The sequence below is a fragment of the Ochotona princeps genome, chromosome 18, assembly GCF_030435755.1.
Source record: "Ochotona princeps isolate mOchPri1 chromosome 18, mOchPri1.hap1, whole genome shotgun sequence".
Classification (NCBI taxonomy): domain Eukaryota; kingdom Metazoa; phylum Chordata; class Mammalia; order Lagomorpha; family Ochotonidae; genus Ochotona; species Ochotona princeps.
Genome location: NC_080849.1, coordinates 41419707 through 41439971, shown reverse-complemented (window position 1 = coordinate 41439971; position 20265 = coordinate 41419707). Strand labels below are relative to the sequence as shown.

The 20265-nt window shown below is 41.4% G+C and overlaps 1 protein-coding gene across 1 annotated transcript in view; it reads left to right on the top strand.

Moving 5' to 3' along the window:
* The first annotated feature begins 39 nt into the window (after window positions 1-39).
* The window catches only part of ROCK1 (Rho associated coiled-coil containing protein kinase 1), a 132145-nt gene continuing 111919 nt past the window's right edge, over window positions 40-20265 (top strand). Inside the window, exon 1 of the mRNA XM_004579609.3 lies at window positions 40-1070. Within this exon, the coding sequence (XP_004579666.2) occupies window positions 978-1070 (93 nt within the window). The 5' untranslated portion in view covers window positions 40-977. The remainder of the gene's footprint in view (window positions 1071-20265) is intronic.

Genomic DNA, 20265 nt, shown 5'->3' with positions numbered 1-20265 from the left:
GCCCTGCGGAGGCGCCCGAGTGCGCGCGCGCCGAGCCCGGCCGGTTCTCTTTCCGAACGTCCGCGCCCCGCATGCGCAGTCGGCGTCGGCGGTCTCCGTTTGTTTGAACAGGAAGGCGGACATATTAGTCCCTCTCGGCCCCCCTTGTCCCACCCCCGCCAAGCATTCGCCGTCGCGACTCGCCCTTTTCCCGGCCGGGACTGCAGTCCCTCCCAGAAGCTGCTCCATCAGCAGCCGCTGTGACCCGGGTATCGTCCGTCTTGCTGCTCGCTCTACCACCCGTTCCTACTCTCCATCGGGCAGCGACCTCGCCCTGCTCCGCCGGACACCGCGGCAGCAACTTCAGCTGAAGCGACGGGGCAAAATGGGAGAGTGAAGCTGTCTTTGGAGGACTAACTCTGGGCTGAGACGGGTCGGTGCGTCGGGCCGGGTGCTGAAGAGCCGGAGATGCGGGGCTAGACCGCCTCCAGCGCCTCAGAGCGGAGCGGGCCCGTGCCGGGGCCCAAACGGAGGCTGCAGCTGGCACGACTGCCCACCCGCCCTTCGCTCTCGCCTTTCCTCTTCTCCCTCCCCGGCTGCCTCGCGGGAGTCCCCACCCTGCTTCCCTTTCTCTCCCTTCTCCAGCCCACCCCGGGCCCGGAGCCCCTGCCGGGCGAAGGTGGCCGAGGCCCGCTAGGCTGAAGCAGCTCGCGGGAGCGGCGAGGCTGGTGGCGACGGCGCTGGGGGCTGTCGTGAGGGGCTGCCGGGTGGGATGCGACTTTGGGCGTGCGAGCGGCTGTGGGTCGCCGTCGTCCCCGGCCCGGGGTCTGGAGAGCCGAGGTGCCCTCAGTGAGGGGCAGGAGGGGGAACTGGACGCTCCTGGTGACCCTGAGGTTCCGGCTCCTCTGCCCGGCGGCTGGGAACCCACCGCGGAGGAAGTTGGGTGAAATCGCTTTCCGCTGCTGGTGCTGGTACGAGGGTGTTGTCACAGCAGCAACATGTCGACTGGGGACAGTTTTGAGACTCGGTTTGAAAAAATCGACAACCTGCTGCGGGATCCCAAATCGGAAGTGAACTCGGATTGCTTGCTGGTGAGTTGTGAGGGCCCCTCTCCTGGGCTCGCACGGGGTAGCGCGTGGATTGCCTTCCTCTGGCTTGCAGTCTAGTTAGCTTCCGAGCAGAGGGAGTCAGGTGTGCAGAATTACTCTGCGGCAGTGTAGGAGGACCGCAGAGAGCTGGCGTGGCCCTGCTGACCGTTTGACCAGCTCGGTGCCAACGACTCTGAACTTTCAGTTCAAACTCGACTCATCCGTACACAAAAGATACTGCTGTTGGCAGGCGTCATACAAAAGCTTAGCACGCATCCGAGTTGCTACCTGTAGTTTTTTTGATTAGCCATCTTACTGATCTTCATCGCCCTGATTGGTTTGACAGTAACCTCGGGGAGATGACCTTCCGGTCTACAGAGATTTAGCTCCTAAGGGATTTATTCCTTAGCCGCGAAAGTGACCAGAGAATCGATATTAAGGAAGTGATTTTCGAGCAAAAATGTCATAGGTGCTTTGAGTCAGAAGGAACTTTTTGCCGATCTTTTAAGTGTCAACATTTCAGATAACTGGTCATAGATCAACATCATGGTAACTTCTTTTACAATGTCATTGGTTGCAAAAGTACCACACGGATGTTACAGCTGCCTTTTTTGGTAGTGTTGTACTTGATCCTGTCATTTGAAAAGCATTTTGAGGAGGTTTTAATGTTACGAAAATCACCAAAATAGTGTTGTAAACAACAAGAGAAAATTCGCTGGTTGACAGCATATGCAATTATCTGTAAATGATTGGGGTTAAGTTTGGTCTTCTAGTTGTTGCCCACTTTGTATAGTTTCTCCTTTTACTTTATGCAGCAATTACTACTTTCTTTGTAAAGCTAAAGTTCGAAGGAGTATGTGTAGGATTGTCCAACCTCTTTAGAGAATTAACTTTAGATGTGTACAGTTCAGGGGATCAAGATAAGGAGAACAAAATAATATTGGCCAGAAATATCACCATTTAATATTTTCATCTTTTGTGTGTGGGAAATTATGTAGATTCTTTAAAATCAACAAGCATTTCAGTTACTCAATACCTGCGTATATTTTTTCCATGTGTATGGCTTTACAAGAAAGTTTCACCCCCAAGCTTTTAAAATTACTCTAAGCATCCCTGACTCTGAAGTGAGACTCTTGTGGATTGTAGATTTGAAAGATCTCACCCAGGTTCATGATGCTCTTCAAGTTGGGAAGCAGGAAAGAGTGTTGCTGCTTACTGCAATTTAGAACTTTTTATTGAGTGAGAGAAATGGAAGGAATTAGAATGCATCCCATTCTAGTAATAATTCTATAACTTATCAGAAGTATAAGTTGTCTTTCATATTTATCTGGTGTCCCTGTGTCTTTTATATTGCTTTTTCTTTTTCATTTCACAAATCTTTTACATGGAGGGTTTAGTGGGTTTTTTTGTCTTTAGTTGTCTTCCAGCCTGTTGCTCTACCCTCATTTGGTTCAAACTTCAACAGATGCTTGTTTATTTTTATTGAGAAAGAAAACCCACCCTCTGGTTCACTCCCTAAATGCCCACAGTGGCTGGCACTGGGCAGCTGACTTCTCCCATTTCCCAAGTGTTATCCAGGTGCCCCCTGTGAGTGGCAGAAACCCAACTACTTGAACCATCACTGTTACCTCCATGGATCTGTGTTAGCAGGAAATGAATCAGGAGCCAGAGCTGGGAATCTTAACCCCTCTTACCCGCTAGGATAAATGACTGTTGCGTGAAGATATATGGAGATGTGGAGGATTCAAGGAGGTGTAAGTCATGAACTCTTTTCTTGAAGAGTTCAGTCTGTTTAGGAAGGCTAGACCTAATCCCACATGCAAATACAGAAACAAACACTTCACAGGTTAAGACTTGAAGATAAACTCCAAGTAACTGTTTAGGCAACACTTGTATTGTAAGGAAATCATTCTGGGTTTCAGAGAGCCACTGCCTGCATTGTAATGGGTAGATGGGAGTGAGATAGGGGATTCTGGCCAGTGGGGTGGAGAGTAACACATAGGGTGGCTGTAACAGGTTTAGGAAGATGGAAGATGATGAAGTTGGAAGTCAAGATTAGGGTTTAGCTTGTGAAGGATTTTATTATTAGGCTCAAGAATTTACATTGTCTTAATGCATGACCATTAAATATTTGTAAACAAGACTGTATCAAATGATGATATGGCAGGTTAGGTTAGCGTGGACAAAGATTGGAAGTAGTGTGAGATTGCAGACTGTTTTGGTAAAGCTGTTACCATTGACAGTTCTGGAGTGATTTAAGTCCAAAATTGGGGCATGAGAATGAGGAAGTTTGAAGAACTGGTAGAGTTGGGAAGGAGAAGGGGAACCAAAGAGAAAGCAGTGGTCAGATGACTCTGAAAGTGTTGAGCCTGGACTACAGAGAGAATGGTGAAAATAGCAAAATCAGGTTTGGAAAGCCCTTGGAAAGAGTAAGCCTGTACATACATTCAGTTGTAGATTTGGTGTGAGTATGGGGGATAGTGAGACAACTATGAAGAAGTGACCTCTACACTAATAGAGATAGGGAACTTAACCTATAATTACAAGTAACGTTTTGCAAATCTTGCACAAGGTATAAGTTGAAATTGATATAATGATATAGGAAGACACTTGCAGAGAAAACAAGGTGAACGACAAAGGTTGAGCGAAGAGGAAGAAGCAAGGAAGTAAGCACTTAGGGCCTTCAGGACATAGACAGGTATCACGGAGCCCAAGACTTGTGCAAGAGCATTTTGATAAACAGAGGTTGCTCAACAGATTAATGTTCCCGCTAGCAATCTTACAGTCTTGACCAAACCACCCACCTGTTTTAACCTATACTTTCACAACCATTTATTGATAGCTTGTATTGAAATGGTATAACCTTATCAAGCTGAACTTGAAAGATTGATTTTTGTTTGGAGACAAAAAAATTCATTTTTTTGCTCTTGTAGAGTACAGCATGAATTTTCTTTGCATATTTAATGTTTATCATTGAGTAGTTGCTCTTTCGTTTATTCTATGATACAGAATGACTTGTTACTTCACTTTTTTCTTGTGAATCTCTTCTTTATCTGAACTTTGAGCCTCATGTATTGTGAGAACAATAGTCTTTTTCATTGGTTTCCCCTCTCTTATTTTGACCTTTGTTGATTTATTTAACAGCTATTTTTGATTAGATATTGTATGCCACATAGGGTTTTTTTTTTTTTTTGTAATTTCAAACTAGGCTGTCAAATTATATATATTCTTCATTTTTAGTGGGTTCGCTCTTTGGAAATAGAAGCTCCCAAACCTTTTGGTTTTAGAATATTTTTCTAGCAAATGTCTTTTTAAAATTTCTTTACCCATAGAAGAGCTTTTTAGTTGAGTCACTGCTACCTAGTACTATATTAGTTGTTATGAAAAATAGTGTAGCTGAAAGAACCTGATAAATGACTATCCAGCCTTTTGAATACCTGCTTGTTTCAAAAATTAAGTAAGCCTGTTTTTATATCATAAATGCTACAGGAGTCTGCATGTACTAATATGAGGTCCATTCACTTGTTTCACAGGCCATTCAGATTTCCCAACCTTGGTGTTCTGTAGGTCAGGTTCTTTTATGTGTCCTAATGTTTGCTTGCTTGCTTGCTTGCTTTCTTTCTTTTTTTTTTTACTGTCTGTATTGTATTTTCTATTTACAGAGGATGGGGAACTTTTTTCTCCTAAGGGCCATTGTGTATTTATAATGTTATTTGTGGACCATACAAAATTACCAATTTAAAAATTAGCCTGCTGTAAACTCATCAAATTTTGAGTCCTGTCGGGTTGCTGTAACAGAATGAGACCAAATGGCTTTGCTGCTCTTAAATGGCTCATGGCAGGGTGTTCCTAACCCCAGTTTATGATTACTACCAATGCTATTTTCCATTTTCTAGCTTTAGTACATTAGAAGTATTTCATCTGGGGATTTAAACAATTTTTTCAGTAATTTTGAATACCTCTGAAATCAGAGTAAGGGATAGGGCTTGTCTGTGTAATCTTTCTGGAGGAAAAGATGCATGTGGCTTATAAATTAAAAAGGGAAAACAAGTGTGAATGTGTGTTTGCTCTTTATTTCATGAAAATGCAGCTGTAGCACCTTAGCAGATTTTTTAATCTACTGTTTTACAATGCTGGCCTCAATTTGTCCATTTTTAAAGCATTAACTATTATACCTGTCCATAATACCTGGATCCCTATTTTCAAAACTTTAACTTGTTTTAGATCCTAAATCTGTCTCCTAGGTGTCTCTCCTCTGTTGTCATGTGTTAATTCAAATTTCTCGTATTCCAAAGTCTGCTTTCTCCCTATAAAGTTATAATTAAGTTATGGCCATGTAAACCTGTATGCTTTGTAAACCTGTATGCTTTGTAAAGTTATGGCCATGTAAACCTATATGCCAGTTGAATTGATCATGTTTAAGCTAACATGAATTGTTCATGTTACTATTGTTGTTTAATTGATCACATTTAATAGATTTAACCTTTTGATTTAATTGATTGGTTTTGTTTGTTGATTATATTTGATTGGTCATGTTACTGTTGTTGGAATGAAAAATCCGTAAAGCATCACATCTTTGCATCTTTTTTTTTTTTTTTAAAGATTTATTTATTTTATTACAAAGTCAGATATACAGAGAGGAGGAGAGACAGAGAGGAAGATCTTCCATCCGATGTTTCACTCCCCAAGTGAGCCGCAACGGGCCGGTGCGCACCGATCCGAAGCCGGGAACCAGGAACCTCTTCCAGGTCTCCCATGCGGGTGCAGGGTCCCAATGCATTGGGCCGTCCTCAACTGCTTTCCCAGGCCACAAGCAGGGAACTTGGTGGGAAGTGGAGCTGCCGGGATTAGAACCTGCGCCCATATGGGATCCCGGGGCGTTCAGGTGAGGACTTTAGCTGCTAGGCCACGCCACCGGGCCCCACATCTTTGCATCTTAAACTAATGCCTGCCAGTGTTCAAAATCTGTTAGTTAAGGGAAGTTACCAGTATCAGTTGTATATATCTAATTATTTGGACAAGTAATCTTGATGTTTAATGTGCTGCAGGAATTTTTTTTAAAGATATATTTATTTTCTTGGAAAGGCAGGTTTACAGAGAGGAGAGACAGCTCTTCCATCCCCAAATGACTGCCATGCCTGGAGTTGAGGTAATCTGAAGCCAGGTGTCAGGAGCTTAGGCCTGGTCTCCAGTGCAGGTGCAGGGTCCCAAGGCTTTGGGTCATCCTCTATTGCTTTCCCAGGTTATAAGCAGGGAACTAGATAGGAAGTAGAACAGCTAGGACTTGAACCACGCCCCAATACGGGATGCTGATACCACAGGGGAAGCTTAACCTACTACACCACAGTACAGGCCCTTCAGTATTTGTTTGTCTTTAATATTTACTTATTTATTTATTTGAAAGGCAGAGTTATGGAGAGAGAGAGAGAGATTCTGTCTGCTAGTTCACCTCCCCAAATGGCTTACAGCCAGACCTGGGTCTGTCCGATCCTTCTTTAAGGTCTCCCAGTTGGGTGCAGGGGCCCAAGCACTTGGGCCATTCTCTGTTACTTCTTTCCCAGACACATGAATAGGAAGCTGGATGAGAAGTGAGGCTGCTGGGACTGGAATCAGCATTCATCTGGGATGCAGTTGATGCAGGCATCATCCTTATCTGCTAATCCACAGCATTGGCCCCTCAGTTTTGGCTTAGACTTTGCATAACTTATTTCATCATTATAAGTTTTGGTTATAGATATATAGTTGAAACTATAGATTCTGTTATGATAAGTGACAAAAAAGTCCACATATCAGGTAATATTACATATAGAGTACTGAGTCTAAGGTGATCCTGGGGCTGTAAATCTCTATTCTAATCCCCATCAATCTTTTAGTGTAGGTTCAGAACATACATGTGTGCTGAATTCTGTACACATGTATATATAAGATGATGAGTAGATAGTATTACAATTCACAATGGAAAGGAATATGTATACAGGCTGTTAGCATGGTATAGTGAACAACTCTGGATTTGAAATTCACAGAATTAGCATAGTCTTGTTTTGCTGTTAACTCTTTATGGTTAATTCAGTCTTTTTTTCTTTTCTGAGTTTTTAGTTTGATCATTTGTAGAATGATGAGTTGGATCAAATAGTAGCTGATGTTCTTTGTGTCTCTAAAAAATGTGACTATTATACTTTATTATGCTTTAATAAAATCTTTAAAATAGATTTTTTAAAGTACATACACATATACATATATACATATATAATATTTTTTATTGGAAAGACAGATATACAGAGAGATGCAAAGACAAAGAGGAAGATCCTGTATCCACTGGTTCACTCCCCAAGTTGCCACCATGGCTGGAGCTGAGCTGATCTGAAGCCAGGAGCCAGGAACTTCTTCCAGGTCTTCCACGTGGGTGCAGGGTCCCAAGGCTTTGGCCATCCTTGACTGCTTTCCCAGGCCACAAGCAGGGAGCTGGATGGGAAGTGGAGCTGCTGAGACCCAAACTGGTACCCATATGGGATCCTGGTGGATGCAAGGAGGATTTAGCCACTAGGTTATCTTGCTGGGCCCTGTCATAGATTTTTTTAAGAAATAAAATATAGAAAGTTAAATGGTGTTTATAGAAATGTAGCAGGAAAAAGATCTAAAAAAATGTAGTAGGCAATCATTTTTGGTTAGTGCTATTTTTAGAATTGGTACCTAAACTAATTTTAATTGTTGTATTTGGTAGCTTACTATTTTTTGAATTTGTAACTTTTGTTTGTAACTGTAGGGATTTGAATGTTTTGAACACAGCAAATGAGTAGGGTAATAACTTGTGAATCTATTAAAATATATACAAGTTGGGACAGGGATTGTGGTGTAGCAGGCTGTCTCCACCTAAAACACTGGCAGCCCAAACAGCATTCCATATTGGTGTTGGTTTGGGTGCTGGCCACTCTATTTCTCATCCAGGTCCCTGCAGTCACGTGGGAGACCTGGAAGAGGCTCCAGGCTCCTGTCTTCATTCAGTCTGGCCCAGCCCTGGTGGTTGCGACCCTCTGGGGAGTGAACCAGTGGATGGAAGATTTTCTCTCTCCCTCTCTCTGTAATTCTTTCACATAAATAAAAAATAAATCTTTAAGAAATATAAATATATGTGCAAGTAGTTTATTTTCCTAGTTAAATACCCTCCTTTTTTGGCATTGTGAAATATACAGTACATTTTTAGTATAGTTTCCTAACAATTACTAAAAAGATAATATACAAATGAATGTCCGAAGTGATATGTTCGAGAGGCGAGAGTGTGTTGTATAGGTGCATTGCATTTTAAATGATATTCTAACTCTAGCTCTTTAAGTACGTATGTATACTATAACCAATTTCTACATGAAAAAGAAAGTTTTCTCATGGTTATTTAGAACTAAATTTTTAAGATTTATTTATTTTAGTTTAAAGAGTCACAGTGAGAGAGACATGGGATGGGGGAGACAGTGAGAAAGAACTAACAATCTTCTATCTGCTGGCCCACTCCTCAGATGGTTGCAGTGTCCAGAGCTGGACTGGTCCAAAGCTAGGAGTTTGGAGCCTCCCCAGACCTTCTATGGATATGCGGGGTTAGGCCATCCTTTTCTGCTTTCCCAGGCCACAAGCAGGGAGCTGGAGTGTTCAGGACCTAAACCGGCACCCACATGGGTTGCTGGTGCCACAGGGAGAGGATTAGTATGCTACACCGCCGTGCTGGCTCTGGAGCTAATTTTGAATCAGTGGATTATGTTAACTGCTTTTTTCTTCTCTGCTGTTACTCATTCAGTAAGTGTTCATTTAGTGTGCACTTTGTTAGCTCTGATAGACAGTAATTCATCTGTGGAAAACAAACATGGGTCCTGCTTTCATGGAATTTATGATCTCAGGAAAAAAATTAATTGTTTAGCACAGTAACTTAGGTAAGTAAGGCTTTGAAGGAAGTTGAAAGATATGATCACACCTCTCCTTTAAGGGGTAACATTTAATGATTTGTGATGAATGTAATCTAATTGTTATTTTCATATGCATCCTTTAACTTGTCTGGATCAGATTCACTTGAAGAAGTTGTTGAAGATGGAATTTGGGTCCATGCCCAAAAAAACAAATTCAGAATGTTTTTGAGATGAGTCCTAGAATTTTGCTTGAGATATGGTTTCTTAGACATGATCAAGTTTGAAAACTGTAGTTAAAACGGGGGAGGGGGAAGCAAGAGAAGCATTTTTTTTCTTCGAAACATGTTTCTTCTCATTAAATTCTTTTAATGACTCATATATCATAGAGTAGCATCATTTTCTTCAAGAAGTTTCTTGATTTCCTTTTTCATTTCTTTAGCGACACATTAGTCATCCAGTAGCATGTTATTTAACTTCACTGTGTTGTAAGTTTCTATTTTTTCTTCCTGTTGTTGATTTTGTTTTGTAGCTTTTCATTTAAGGGGATGTATGGTAGCTATATAATGGAGACTATCATATCCAGTGGCATGTTTAACTTCATGGCAGTGTAAATTTCTGTTTTTCTTCCTGTTGTTGATTTTGTTTTATGGCTTTTCACTTGGAGGGATGTAGAATGACTGTGTAGTGGAGACTGACATGTCCAGATATGAGGATACTGTGCCACAGGAAACTTCCAGATCAAGGATGAACTCCAGTAAAACTGTTGGACGTGTCTTGACAATAGGATGCTGGACTGTATGCCATTGTCCATGCCCACAACGATTTACTTACATATGAGGAACTATGCTGTTGGAAGAACTCAGTGTGGAAGAGAGAGTTAGGGGAGGGGTAGGGGAAATCCTATGGTCTGTGGAGCAGTGTTTAATATTATTCATTATTTTTAAAAATGCTTCTTTTCATTTTCATTTGAAAATGAAAAATGCTGCTTCCTTTTATTTGAAAGGCAAACAAAAACATGGTTTTTTTTTTTCAATTTTTAATGTTATTGTAGAAACAGAGTGATGAGAGTACAAGTTGCCTCCTCCTTCATTTATCATTTGACTCCCCAAATACGTGCAGAGTGACTGGGGCTGGACTTGGTCAATTCCAGGATTTTCCTGTGAGTGGTAGAAACTCAGTTACTGAGCAGTTGCTGCTGCCTCTCAGGGTCTGCATTGGCAGGTGTGGGAGCTGGAATGAGCCATGTGAATGGAATCCTAACCTCCAGGCTCAACACATGCCCTCAGGGTTAGATGTTAATGTGTATGTGCATGTTTTGGCTTGGACTGCAAGGAGATACAGTCCTTTATACTTCATTTTAGAAACAACAGTCTTGATCTTGACCAGATAAAGAATGAAAGTCAGATTTTACAGTGAAATTACAGCCTATTGCAGAGTTGAAGTAGCTGAATATTAAAACCTGTCGGGAGAAATTGTGGTTCATCTACTCTGTGGAATACTACTCAGCTATTAAAAAAGTGAAATACAGTTGTTTATGGCCAAATGGGTCAAACTGAAGAACATTATGCTAAGGGAAATGAGCCAGTCCCAAAATGTCAGAACTCCTATGTTTGCCCTAATATAAGATAATATGCTGTCAAATCTAAGGATTTTACCTGTGAATTCTATCTTATTGCACTTCGAAATTATTTGTACCTTTTGTAATAAGACCTTGTGATATAATCCATTAATCATCCGTAAGAGACTGATTGCTTGTAATCACCAGAGACTGTCAATGTCCCTTTTATCACTGTTATTGCTACTGCTCATAAATAACGGCGATGTAGTCCTTATTGTATTCTCATCAGCGTCTCATGGAACACACACTGGTATTTATTCCTACGTGAAAATGCTGAGCACTCTTTTTCACCACCCTAGTATTGCACTGATACCTATGCTGTATGTTCGTCCACTTCATGTGGATAAAGGTTCACGTTTTTCTTTTTTGTTCTTTTTTCTCCCCATGGTGCACTGTGCTCCAGGGGATGCATAATGGAGGTGTAGCGGAAATTAATGTTCATAGGTGGAAATAGAGAAAAGTATGTGCTCATACATGCAGTACAATAATGGACTCACAGCAAATTGGCTGATAATCTTCCACATGGTTGGGAGACACCTCAGTGGAAACATGATGGACTTGTGAAAAGTCACGAGAGACACCCATTGTAAGACAGGAGGGGAGAGCACAAGGAGGGAAGGGAACATGGAGAAGGGGAAGGGAGACCCCAGTGCCTATTAAACGGTGTCATTAAACATTTTTTAATTAAATAAAATATGTCTGTTGGATTTGACATGTCTAGAAAGTGATAATGTTAGACAGTAAAAGCTAAGAATCATGTTTCTGAAGTGCACTGATAGTGAATAGCCATGCTGGTGATAATTAATGGCGCCATCATGCACATCTTTAAATAGTAGACAATAGTAAATTCTTACCAAATTGGTATGAAGTAAGCAATGGAATGACTTCAAGAAGATGTTAAAATAATATTCTTTCTCTTAAATTTTTTTTTAGAGGCAGATTTTATATAACAGAGAAACGGAGAAAGAAGGTCTTTCATCTGCAAATTCACTCCCTAAATGGTGGAAGCTGGGAAGCAGGAGATTCTTCACAGTCTCCCACATGGGTCCAGGGTTTGAAGGGCTTGGTCCATCTTTCTCTCTCTTCCCAGGCTGTAAGCAGAGAGTAGAATGGAAGTGGAACGGCTGGGACATGAACCAGCACCATACAGGATTCTGGAAAATTTAGTTAGCTAGAGTTTGCTTTCTAATAACAGGACAAAACATTTAGCTGGGGCTAGAGGTGGAAGTGGGAATAGACCAATTAGATAACTTTTTGGGATAATAAACATGTAAGGGAAAAGCTAGCTATTTCAAGAAGAAGTTTTTCCAGTCATAAAGCTGAGCATGTATTTCTTAAATAATATGGCCTTCAAATATGAAGGATATGCTTCCATGTATATTTGTGCGAGTTTTTCACTTGGGAAGGAATTGCGTTGATTGCGTTTTGAAATATGATAATAGGAGAGCAACTGATAGTGTTTGTATAATACTAAAGCTTTTGAGTAAGAAATTTGAATTTTGGAAGCTGCTTTGTGAACTTGACAGTTTCTTGATTTTAAAGGCGTTTCCATGTGAGGCTAAAGGTAATGTTAATAAATAGTTTCTTGTACTGTATGATGAAATATGCAAATATTTGGAAAAGCTGCACAATTCATTGAGCCAGTGTTCTGTAAAGGACATTTAAATGATGTTAAAAAAAAAAAAAAAAAAAGACATCACCCAAAGGAGTCAGCATGGTGGAACAGTGGATAAATCTACCTCATGCAATGCCAGTATTCCATAAAGGTGCTAGTTTATAGTCCTAGATGCTGCACTTCCAGTCCAGCTCCCTGCTGGTGCACTGGAAAAGTAGCAGAAGATGGCTCAACTGCTGGATTCTTGCACTCTTGTGGTTGACCTTGACGATTCTCTGGGCTTCTGCCTTTGGCTTGGCGTGTCTTCATCCATGGCCATTTGGGAAGTGAGCTAGAGCATGGAAGACCACTATTTCTCTGTCTCTCACTTTCTCTTCATAACTGTCTTTCAAGCAAATAAATACATTTAAAAATTTTTTTTTTCAAATTCATCTCTAAGTAAAAAAAAGCCAATGAAGTGCAAGATAGGGTTTAATGTTGCAAACTGAGTTTAGAAAGTTTATTGGTAGGGCTCAGGACCATACCTTAGTAGTTAAAGTCCTCACCTTGCCTATTCTGGGGTCTCATATGGGCTCTGGTTCGTATTCCAGCTGCTCTGCTTCCTGTCCGGCTCCCTGCTTGTGGCCTGGAAAATCAGTCAAGCATAATCCAAAGCCGTGGGACCCTGCACCCATGTGGGAGACTGGAAGAAACTCTTGGCTCCTGGCTTCAGATCAGCTCAGCTCTGGTTGTTGTGGCCACTTGGGAGTGAAACATTAGATGGAAGAGTTTCCTCTCTGTATCTCCTCCTTTGTAAAATCTGCCTTTCCAATAAAAATAGATGAATCTTTAAGAAAACAAAACTGGAGTCAAGGGACTCAAGTACCTGTTCTCCTTTCTAAGCACATTAGCAGAGAACTGGACTGGAAGCAGATTAGCCTGAACTTGAACTGGCACTCTACTTATGGAGTATAGGTACCTCAAGCAGCAGTTTAGCCCACGTGCCACAATGCCTTCTGCTACACATAATTCTGGGGAACACATTCCAAATCATGTCAAATTCGTTTTCATGATTTCTGTGTATTAGTTTGTTAAAATTTCACAGTTGCTGTAATTTAAACCTGATTTGGACCCTGAACTCAGAATTAAAACCTAAGAAACAGGTTGATGGTTGATAGAAGGGTAGAAACTAATCCAATTGTGTGTTTTGGGAGAGATGCATACTGGGAAGCTCTTGGGACTAGGAACATGCTCTCAGAAGATAGTTCTTGCAAGAGGGTTGGTTATAAAGCCAGGCTGGGCCTTGTACTTTGTGTGCTTGCTGCCTCATATTGTGTGATCCTTCCTTCCACGTGCGGTGCCAGTGCCATCTTTAAATGGCTGAGACCGTGGGACCTGATTGCCTGCTTTCTTTTGGACTGTGAATCTCTTAAAATAGTGATCCAAAAGAAACGGTCTCCCTTCCTGAAAGTAACTTGTTTTAGTTATCTGTTTGTAATGATGACAGTTTGGTCATGAAGGAAAATCAGTACTTAACAAATAGGGTTATTACTATGAAGTATACCTCAAGATGTGGAGGGGTCTTTGGAATTGGACTGCTGGAAAGGGTTGGAAATGTTTGGATTTTAGGAGGCTGGAGAAAGCCCAGGCTGCTGTAAGCAGATCTTTATAGGTAATTCTGGAAAGGGCTTGCAACACCAGAAAGTTTTAGAAATAGGAATGATAGGAAGCATGCTGATGAGATTTCAGATGGAGATGAGAATTCTGTTGGGAACTGAATTGTTACATCATGGCAAAAGACAGGCAGCAGCAAGAACAGAACATTGGCTTTCCTGTGCTGATGTCTGGATACTTTGTGGGAGGCTGAACTTCTAGATGTTTTATGGAGATTTCAAGGCAGTGAAGTTCAGGCTGCAGCATGGGTGTTATTAGCTGCTGCTCTTTCTTACAGTGAGATCAGGAACAAAATGGGGGGGAAAAGGTGTACTTGGGATAGGAAAGTGTAGTAGACATACCAATTGTTAAAGAGAGTGGCACAGGTAAAAGGGAGCCAGGTTCATAGACAAGTTGTGAAACAAAGACATCTTTGAGATCTTTGAGGGTATCCATTTATCACAAAGCCTGATGCCTTGAAAGAACAGGACTGTTTTGTGGAACCCCAGAGAGTTGTAAACACCCTTGCCCAAGACAGCCTCAAAATTTGTTTCTCTGCATTCAGCTGACAAGACCCTTTGTGGTTGTATTTGTGGTTGAAGTGGGCCCAAATGTGATGCTGGCAACAGATCTTGGTGTCATTCAAGTGATTCTGATTTTTCAGGTTTACAGAATGCCAAAATGAAAGGATGCAGTGATTTCCACAAGATTTTCAAGGAGAGCCTGGGCGGCCAAGCAAAATTTCACTATAAATCTACATGGAACTGTTTGAGGAATGATGGTTAATGAAGCTGTCAGAGTAGAGCTATGGAATCCAGAAAGATCATGGGTTAACAAGCAAAGTGAAAAGGCCGGTGTGCAGTTTTGAGCAGTGTGGCACCAGTCAAGGTGATGCCAGTAAAGCTGCAGAGATAAGACTCCAAATGGGTCTGGTGCCATGATGTGGTAGGCTGAGCCTCCAGACCTGTGGCATTGGCATCCCATATGGGCACCAGTTCATGTCCTGACTGCTCCACTTTTTTTTTTTTTTAAGATTTATTTATTTATTTTTTTCATTACAAAGTCAGATATACAGAGAGGAGGAGAGACAGAGAGGAAGATCTTTCTGATGATTCACTCCCCAAGTGAACACAACGGCTGGTTCTGCGCCAATCTGAAGCCGGGAACCAGGAACCTCTTCCGGTTCTCCCACGCGGGTGCAGGGTCCCAAGGATTTGGGCCATCCTTGGCTGCTTTCCCAGGCCACAAGCAGGGAGCTGGATGGGAAGTGGAGCTGCCGGGATTAGAACTGGTGCCGATATGGGATCCTGGGGCGTTCAAGGCGAGGACTTTAGCTGCTAGGCCACGCCGCCGGGCCCTGCTCCACTTTTAATCCAGCTCCCTGCTTGTGATTTGGGAAAGTGGCAGAGGATGGCTCAAGTGCTTGGTTCTCTGCATTCACATGGGAGACCAGCTCCTAGCTCCAGATTGGCTCAGCTGTGGCCATTGTGGTCATTTGGGGTATGAACCAGCAGATGAAAGACCTCTCTGTTGCTCTTTCTCTTGGTAACTCTACCTTTCAAGTAAAAATAACTAATGTTTCAAAAAATAAAAGACTAACCTATGAGAACTGAAGCATGGGCTGTGGCCAGTAACCCATATAGGCTGGGCTGCGCCCACCACACTTCCCAGGTTGACATGTGAAGCTTTAGAGTTTAATGCTTACTCATCATACTTTGGTCCAGGTAATCTTTATGTTGATGTGTCTGACCCTTTGGAAATATAAGTGTGTACCCTGTGCCTGCTCCACCATTGTATCTTGGAAGTATGTAACGTATTTATGTATTTTCAGGCATGTTTATTGATTTACTAGAAAAGCAGAGTGACAGAGGGAGAGACACAGAGAGAAGGGTAGGAGAGAGATCTTCCACCCACTGGTTCACTCCCCAAATGCCCACAGTAATCCGGACTGGGCCAGGCCAAAGCCAGGAGCTGGAAACTTCATCCTGTTCTTCCAAGTACTTGGGCCATCATGTGATGCCCGTCTTCCTGTTAGCAGGAAGCTAGGATAGGACCAGGGTAGTCAGGACTGTAGGTTTTCCAAGTGGCACCTTAACATGCTGCACCACAACACCTGCCTCCAGTTTGGATGTTTGTTTATAGACTCCTAGTTGAAGTTTTTCCGGTTTGAGATGAGACTTTGGAATTGTTGTTGGATTGAGCCAAGACTTTGCACTATTGCAGATGTAATGTTTGTGAGAACAAGTTTCAGGGATCCAGGAGTAGAGTGTTATGGTTTGAATAGGCTTTGACCACCAAAAGTATGCAAATCCCAAAGTAACAGCTTGGTGGAGCTGGGAGCGTGAACAGTTCATCTGATTATGATAATTAGGGGGTGGGCCTTGTGGGAGGTCCTTAGGTCACAGTGGCTTGTCCCTGAGGCTAGTTCTTGGAAGGTGATTGCATAATAAAAGCTGAGTTGGTCCTGCCACTCTTCAGCGGCCTCCTGTGACCCTTCATCTCTATGTGTTTTGCTGCCCTTCTGCTCAACTGGGGCCCACCTGACCTTGGCCTATGAACTGTTCTGTTAGCCAAATTAACTAACCCTACTTTCTTTGTAAGTGGCTTCTGTTGAAAAACCCAGCAGAAAATGTTACAGTTTTTATAACCAGTGGTCAAACTGATTTTAAGAAACTCAGGGGGAACAGATACTTGGTATTTCTGTTGCCTTCTTGCCTTGTGTTCCAGGTTTCTGTCATTTCCCTACTGTCTGCAGGATTTCCTTTAAGGATACTTTTACAGCAGATAGGCTAGATACAAAGCATAGTTTCTCTCTTTATCTTGAATTGTTTTTATTTCATTTTTGTTTCAGCAGGAAATTTTCAGTTTATAACAATTCTAGATTCACATTTTTTTTTTAATATTTATACATCTTTTAGAAGGTTCACATGGTTTCTGATGAGAAATTCGCAGCTGTTAGTTCAGTCTTTCTTCCCTAACCCACTCCCTCAACACACACCTAATACATGGTTCTCTTCTGATTGTCTCCAAGTTGTTTTCTTTGTTTTTAGTTCAACAGTTATATTATGATGTGGATGAGAATGCATTTTTTTTTAACAGTGGAATATTTAGATTGAAAAGTCAGAGAGACATAGAGGAAGATCTTCTGTCTGCTGATTCATTCCCCAGTGGGCTTAACAGCCAGAGCTGAGCCTATCCGAAGCCAGAAGCCTGGAACCTCTTTCAGGTCTCCCACGTCTGCAGGGTCCCAAGAGTGCTTTCCCAGACCACAAGCAGGGAGCTAGATTGGAAGAGGGCCTCCTGCTTAGAACCACTACCAGATGGAATCCTGGTACAAAGTGAGGACTTTTGTCCTAGGCTACTGTTCTGGGCCCATGAGAATGCATTTCTTTGGGTTTATCCTGTTTGGGTTTGTAGTTGCTTGAATCAGATGTGTGTCTTTCAGCAGATGTGTAAAGATTTTATTTCTTTAGGGTTTTTTTTTTTTTTTGCAACATACTCTTTCCTTCTGAAACTTGTGATTTCCTTTTTGTATCTTCCCGTAAATCTCTGGAGCTCTGTTTATTAGGAGAAAAAAAATCCTTTCCTTTTCTTTGTTGTTAAAATTGCATAATTCCTAGTGATGTATCTTGAAATATACTGCTTCCTTTCTGATCTCCATGCTGATACTGAACTTCTTACTAAGTATGTGTTTTCAATTTGGTTATTGTGTCTTTCCAATCTAATTTTCTGCTTGGATTTTCTGTTGTCTAGATTGTCTTATATGTCATTTATCTCAAGCATGTTTGCTTTTATTTTTCTGAATATTTTAGTCATAGCTTCTTTAAAATCTTTGTCAGATAATCTCAATGCATGAGTCATTTTGACATGGACATTTGTTTTTTGTCTTTAAAATTTTTTTAAGGAAATAATTGTACATTCACATGAAGTTTTAAATAAAGTAAAGCAAGGCTCAGTGCATTTTTGTCTTGTTTCTCCCTTTGATTACATCTTTTGTAACTTGAACAACATCAGAATCAGGAAATTGTAATTGATCCAAATTGTGTGTAGTTATTTGATGTATTAATAGTTTCCTGTAGAGTCAAGAAGTTAATCCCCACAACCATAGATGCTGGCAGCCATTTATGTTCTTCATTTCTATAATGAAATCATACTGTATGAGACTTTTGGGTGTTTTCCCCATTCATCTAAGGCCCCTGAGTTTTGTCCAAGTTGCTTCATTTAGCAGTAGTTTGTTCCTTTTCATTGCATAGTAGTGCATACCATTGCATTCATACTCAATGGTATAGATGCAGCACAGTTCAGTAATTCACTTATTAAAGTCATTTTTGGGGCACAGCACGATGGCCTAGCAGCTAAAGTCCTTGCCTTGAACACGCCAGGATCCCATATGAGTGTTGGTTCTAATCCTGGTGGCTCCACTTCCCATCTAATTGCCTGCTTGTGGCCTGGGAAAGCAATTGAGAATGGCCCAAAGCTTTGGGACCCTGCACCCACGTGGGAGACCCAAAAGAGCTCCTGGCTCTTGGTTTTGGATTGGCTCAGCTCCGGCCGTTGGCAGTCACTTAGGGAGTGAATCATCGGACGGAAGATCTTCCTCTCTGTCTCTCCTCTGTATCTATCTGACTTTGCAATAAAAATAAATAAGTCTTTAAAAAAAGTCATTTTTATGTTTCCCAATTTTGGCCATAAAGATAAAGCTACTGTTAATGCTCACATAATGGTTTTATACGTACAGTGTTTTCATTGCTTGAGATTAATACCCATGTTATAAATGCTGGATTGTGTGGTATTTGCTACAGAATGATCTGGCAGGGTGGCCCAACCATTGCAAATGCCTACCTGCAGTGAATGGATATTGAATTTCTCTGAATCACCGTTGGTATTATAACCATTTTTATGATTAAATTATTTTAGTGGGTGTATAATGTCTCATAATGACTTTCATTTGCATTTGCTGAATGCAACTGGTGTTGAATAGCTTTTTGTGTGCTTATTTGACATCAGTATTTCTTTGGTAAAATATCTTCCTGTTTTTTACTTGTTTTCTAATCTGGTTTTCTTTATTTTTCTATGTTTTTTTAAAGATTTATCTATTTATTTGAAAGACAGCATTACAGAGGGAGGGAGGGAGGGAGGGAGGAAGGGAGGGAGGGAGGGAGGGAGGGAGGGAGGGAGGGAGGGAGGGAGAGAAATCTTCCATCTATTAGTTCAAATTCCCACAACAGCTGGGATTGGGTCATGATGAAGTCAGCCACTTTGAGCTCCATTCAGGTCTTCTGTGTGGATGGCAGGAAGTCAAGTCTGTCTGTTGCCTGGAGGTGTAGTAGCAGGAAGCTAGATCAGAAGCTGAGGTGGAACTTGATCTCAGGGTCTCTGATAAGGGATGTTGATATCCAAAGCAGTGGTTTAACCTTTTGTGTTCTAACACCCGCCTCTCAATATGTATTTTTAGTTCCTGTCAGACTTCCTCTTTTACCCATAGATTGCTCAGAAATCTGTTTAGTTTCTAAGTGTTGCAGTTTTTTGTTGCTTGACCACATTGTGGTCAGACAATACATTATGTGATTTTTAATTCTTTTAAATGCCCATGATATACTGTATATTGGTTCCATTAACAGTTCATAAAGGATGTGTGTTAAGTGCAATGTTTTATAAACCTCAGTAAGACCCTATTGATTCATGCTGTTAAGGTCTCCCTGCTGATTTTCTGTCCGATTGTGTCTGTTGTTGAGAAGAGTGTTCAAGTCATAACCGAAAACTGTAAATTTGTCTATTTTTCTTTTTATTTATTTCAGATTTTCACTTGTTTTGCAGTTTTGTTATTTGAAGTGTAGGCATTCAAGATTGCTGTTCTTTGTTAGAGAACTGTTTTATTATTATGAAATTTTCCACTTGGTTCCTGGTAATCTCCCTTGCTGTGTTTGTCTGGTGCTCTCAGAGCCACTCCACTTTTCTTTTGGTTAATATTTCCATAATATATACTTTCTTTTTACCTTTAACCTACTTACATTACATTTGAAGTCAGTTTCTTGTATGTGACAGGGTCATGTTTGTCCATTCTTCAGATCTCTCTTAATTTGAGTTGTTGTTTTAGACCTTTTTTTTTTAAATTTTAATTTTTTTTTTTTATTGGAAAGGCAGATGATAAACAGAGAGGAAGAGGTATGTAGAGAAAGGTCCTCTGTCTGCTGGTCTGCTCCCCAAGTGGCCACAATGGCTGGAGCTGTACCAGTTCGAAGCCAGGAGCTTCCTCCACGTCTCCCATGTGGGTGCAGGGTCCCTAGGCTTTGGGCTGCCCTCGACTGCTTTCCCAGGACACAAACCAACACCCATATGAGATCCTGGCACATTCAAGGTGAGGATTTTTCCACTAGACCATCGTGCCAGGCCCTGTTTTAGACCTTTTACATTTAAAGTGATTGCTAAATTAAGGCCTAAATC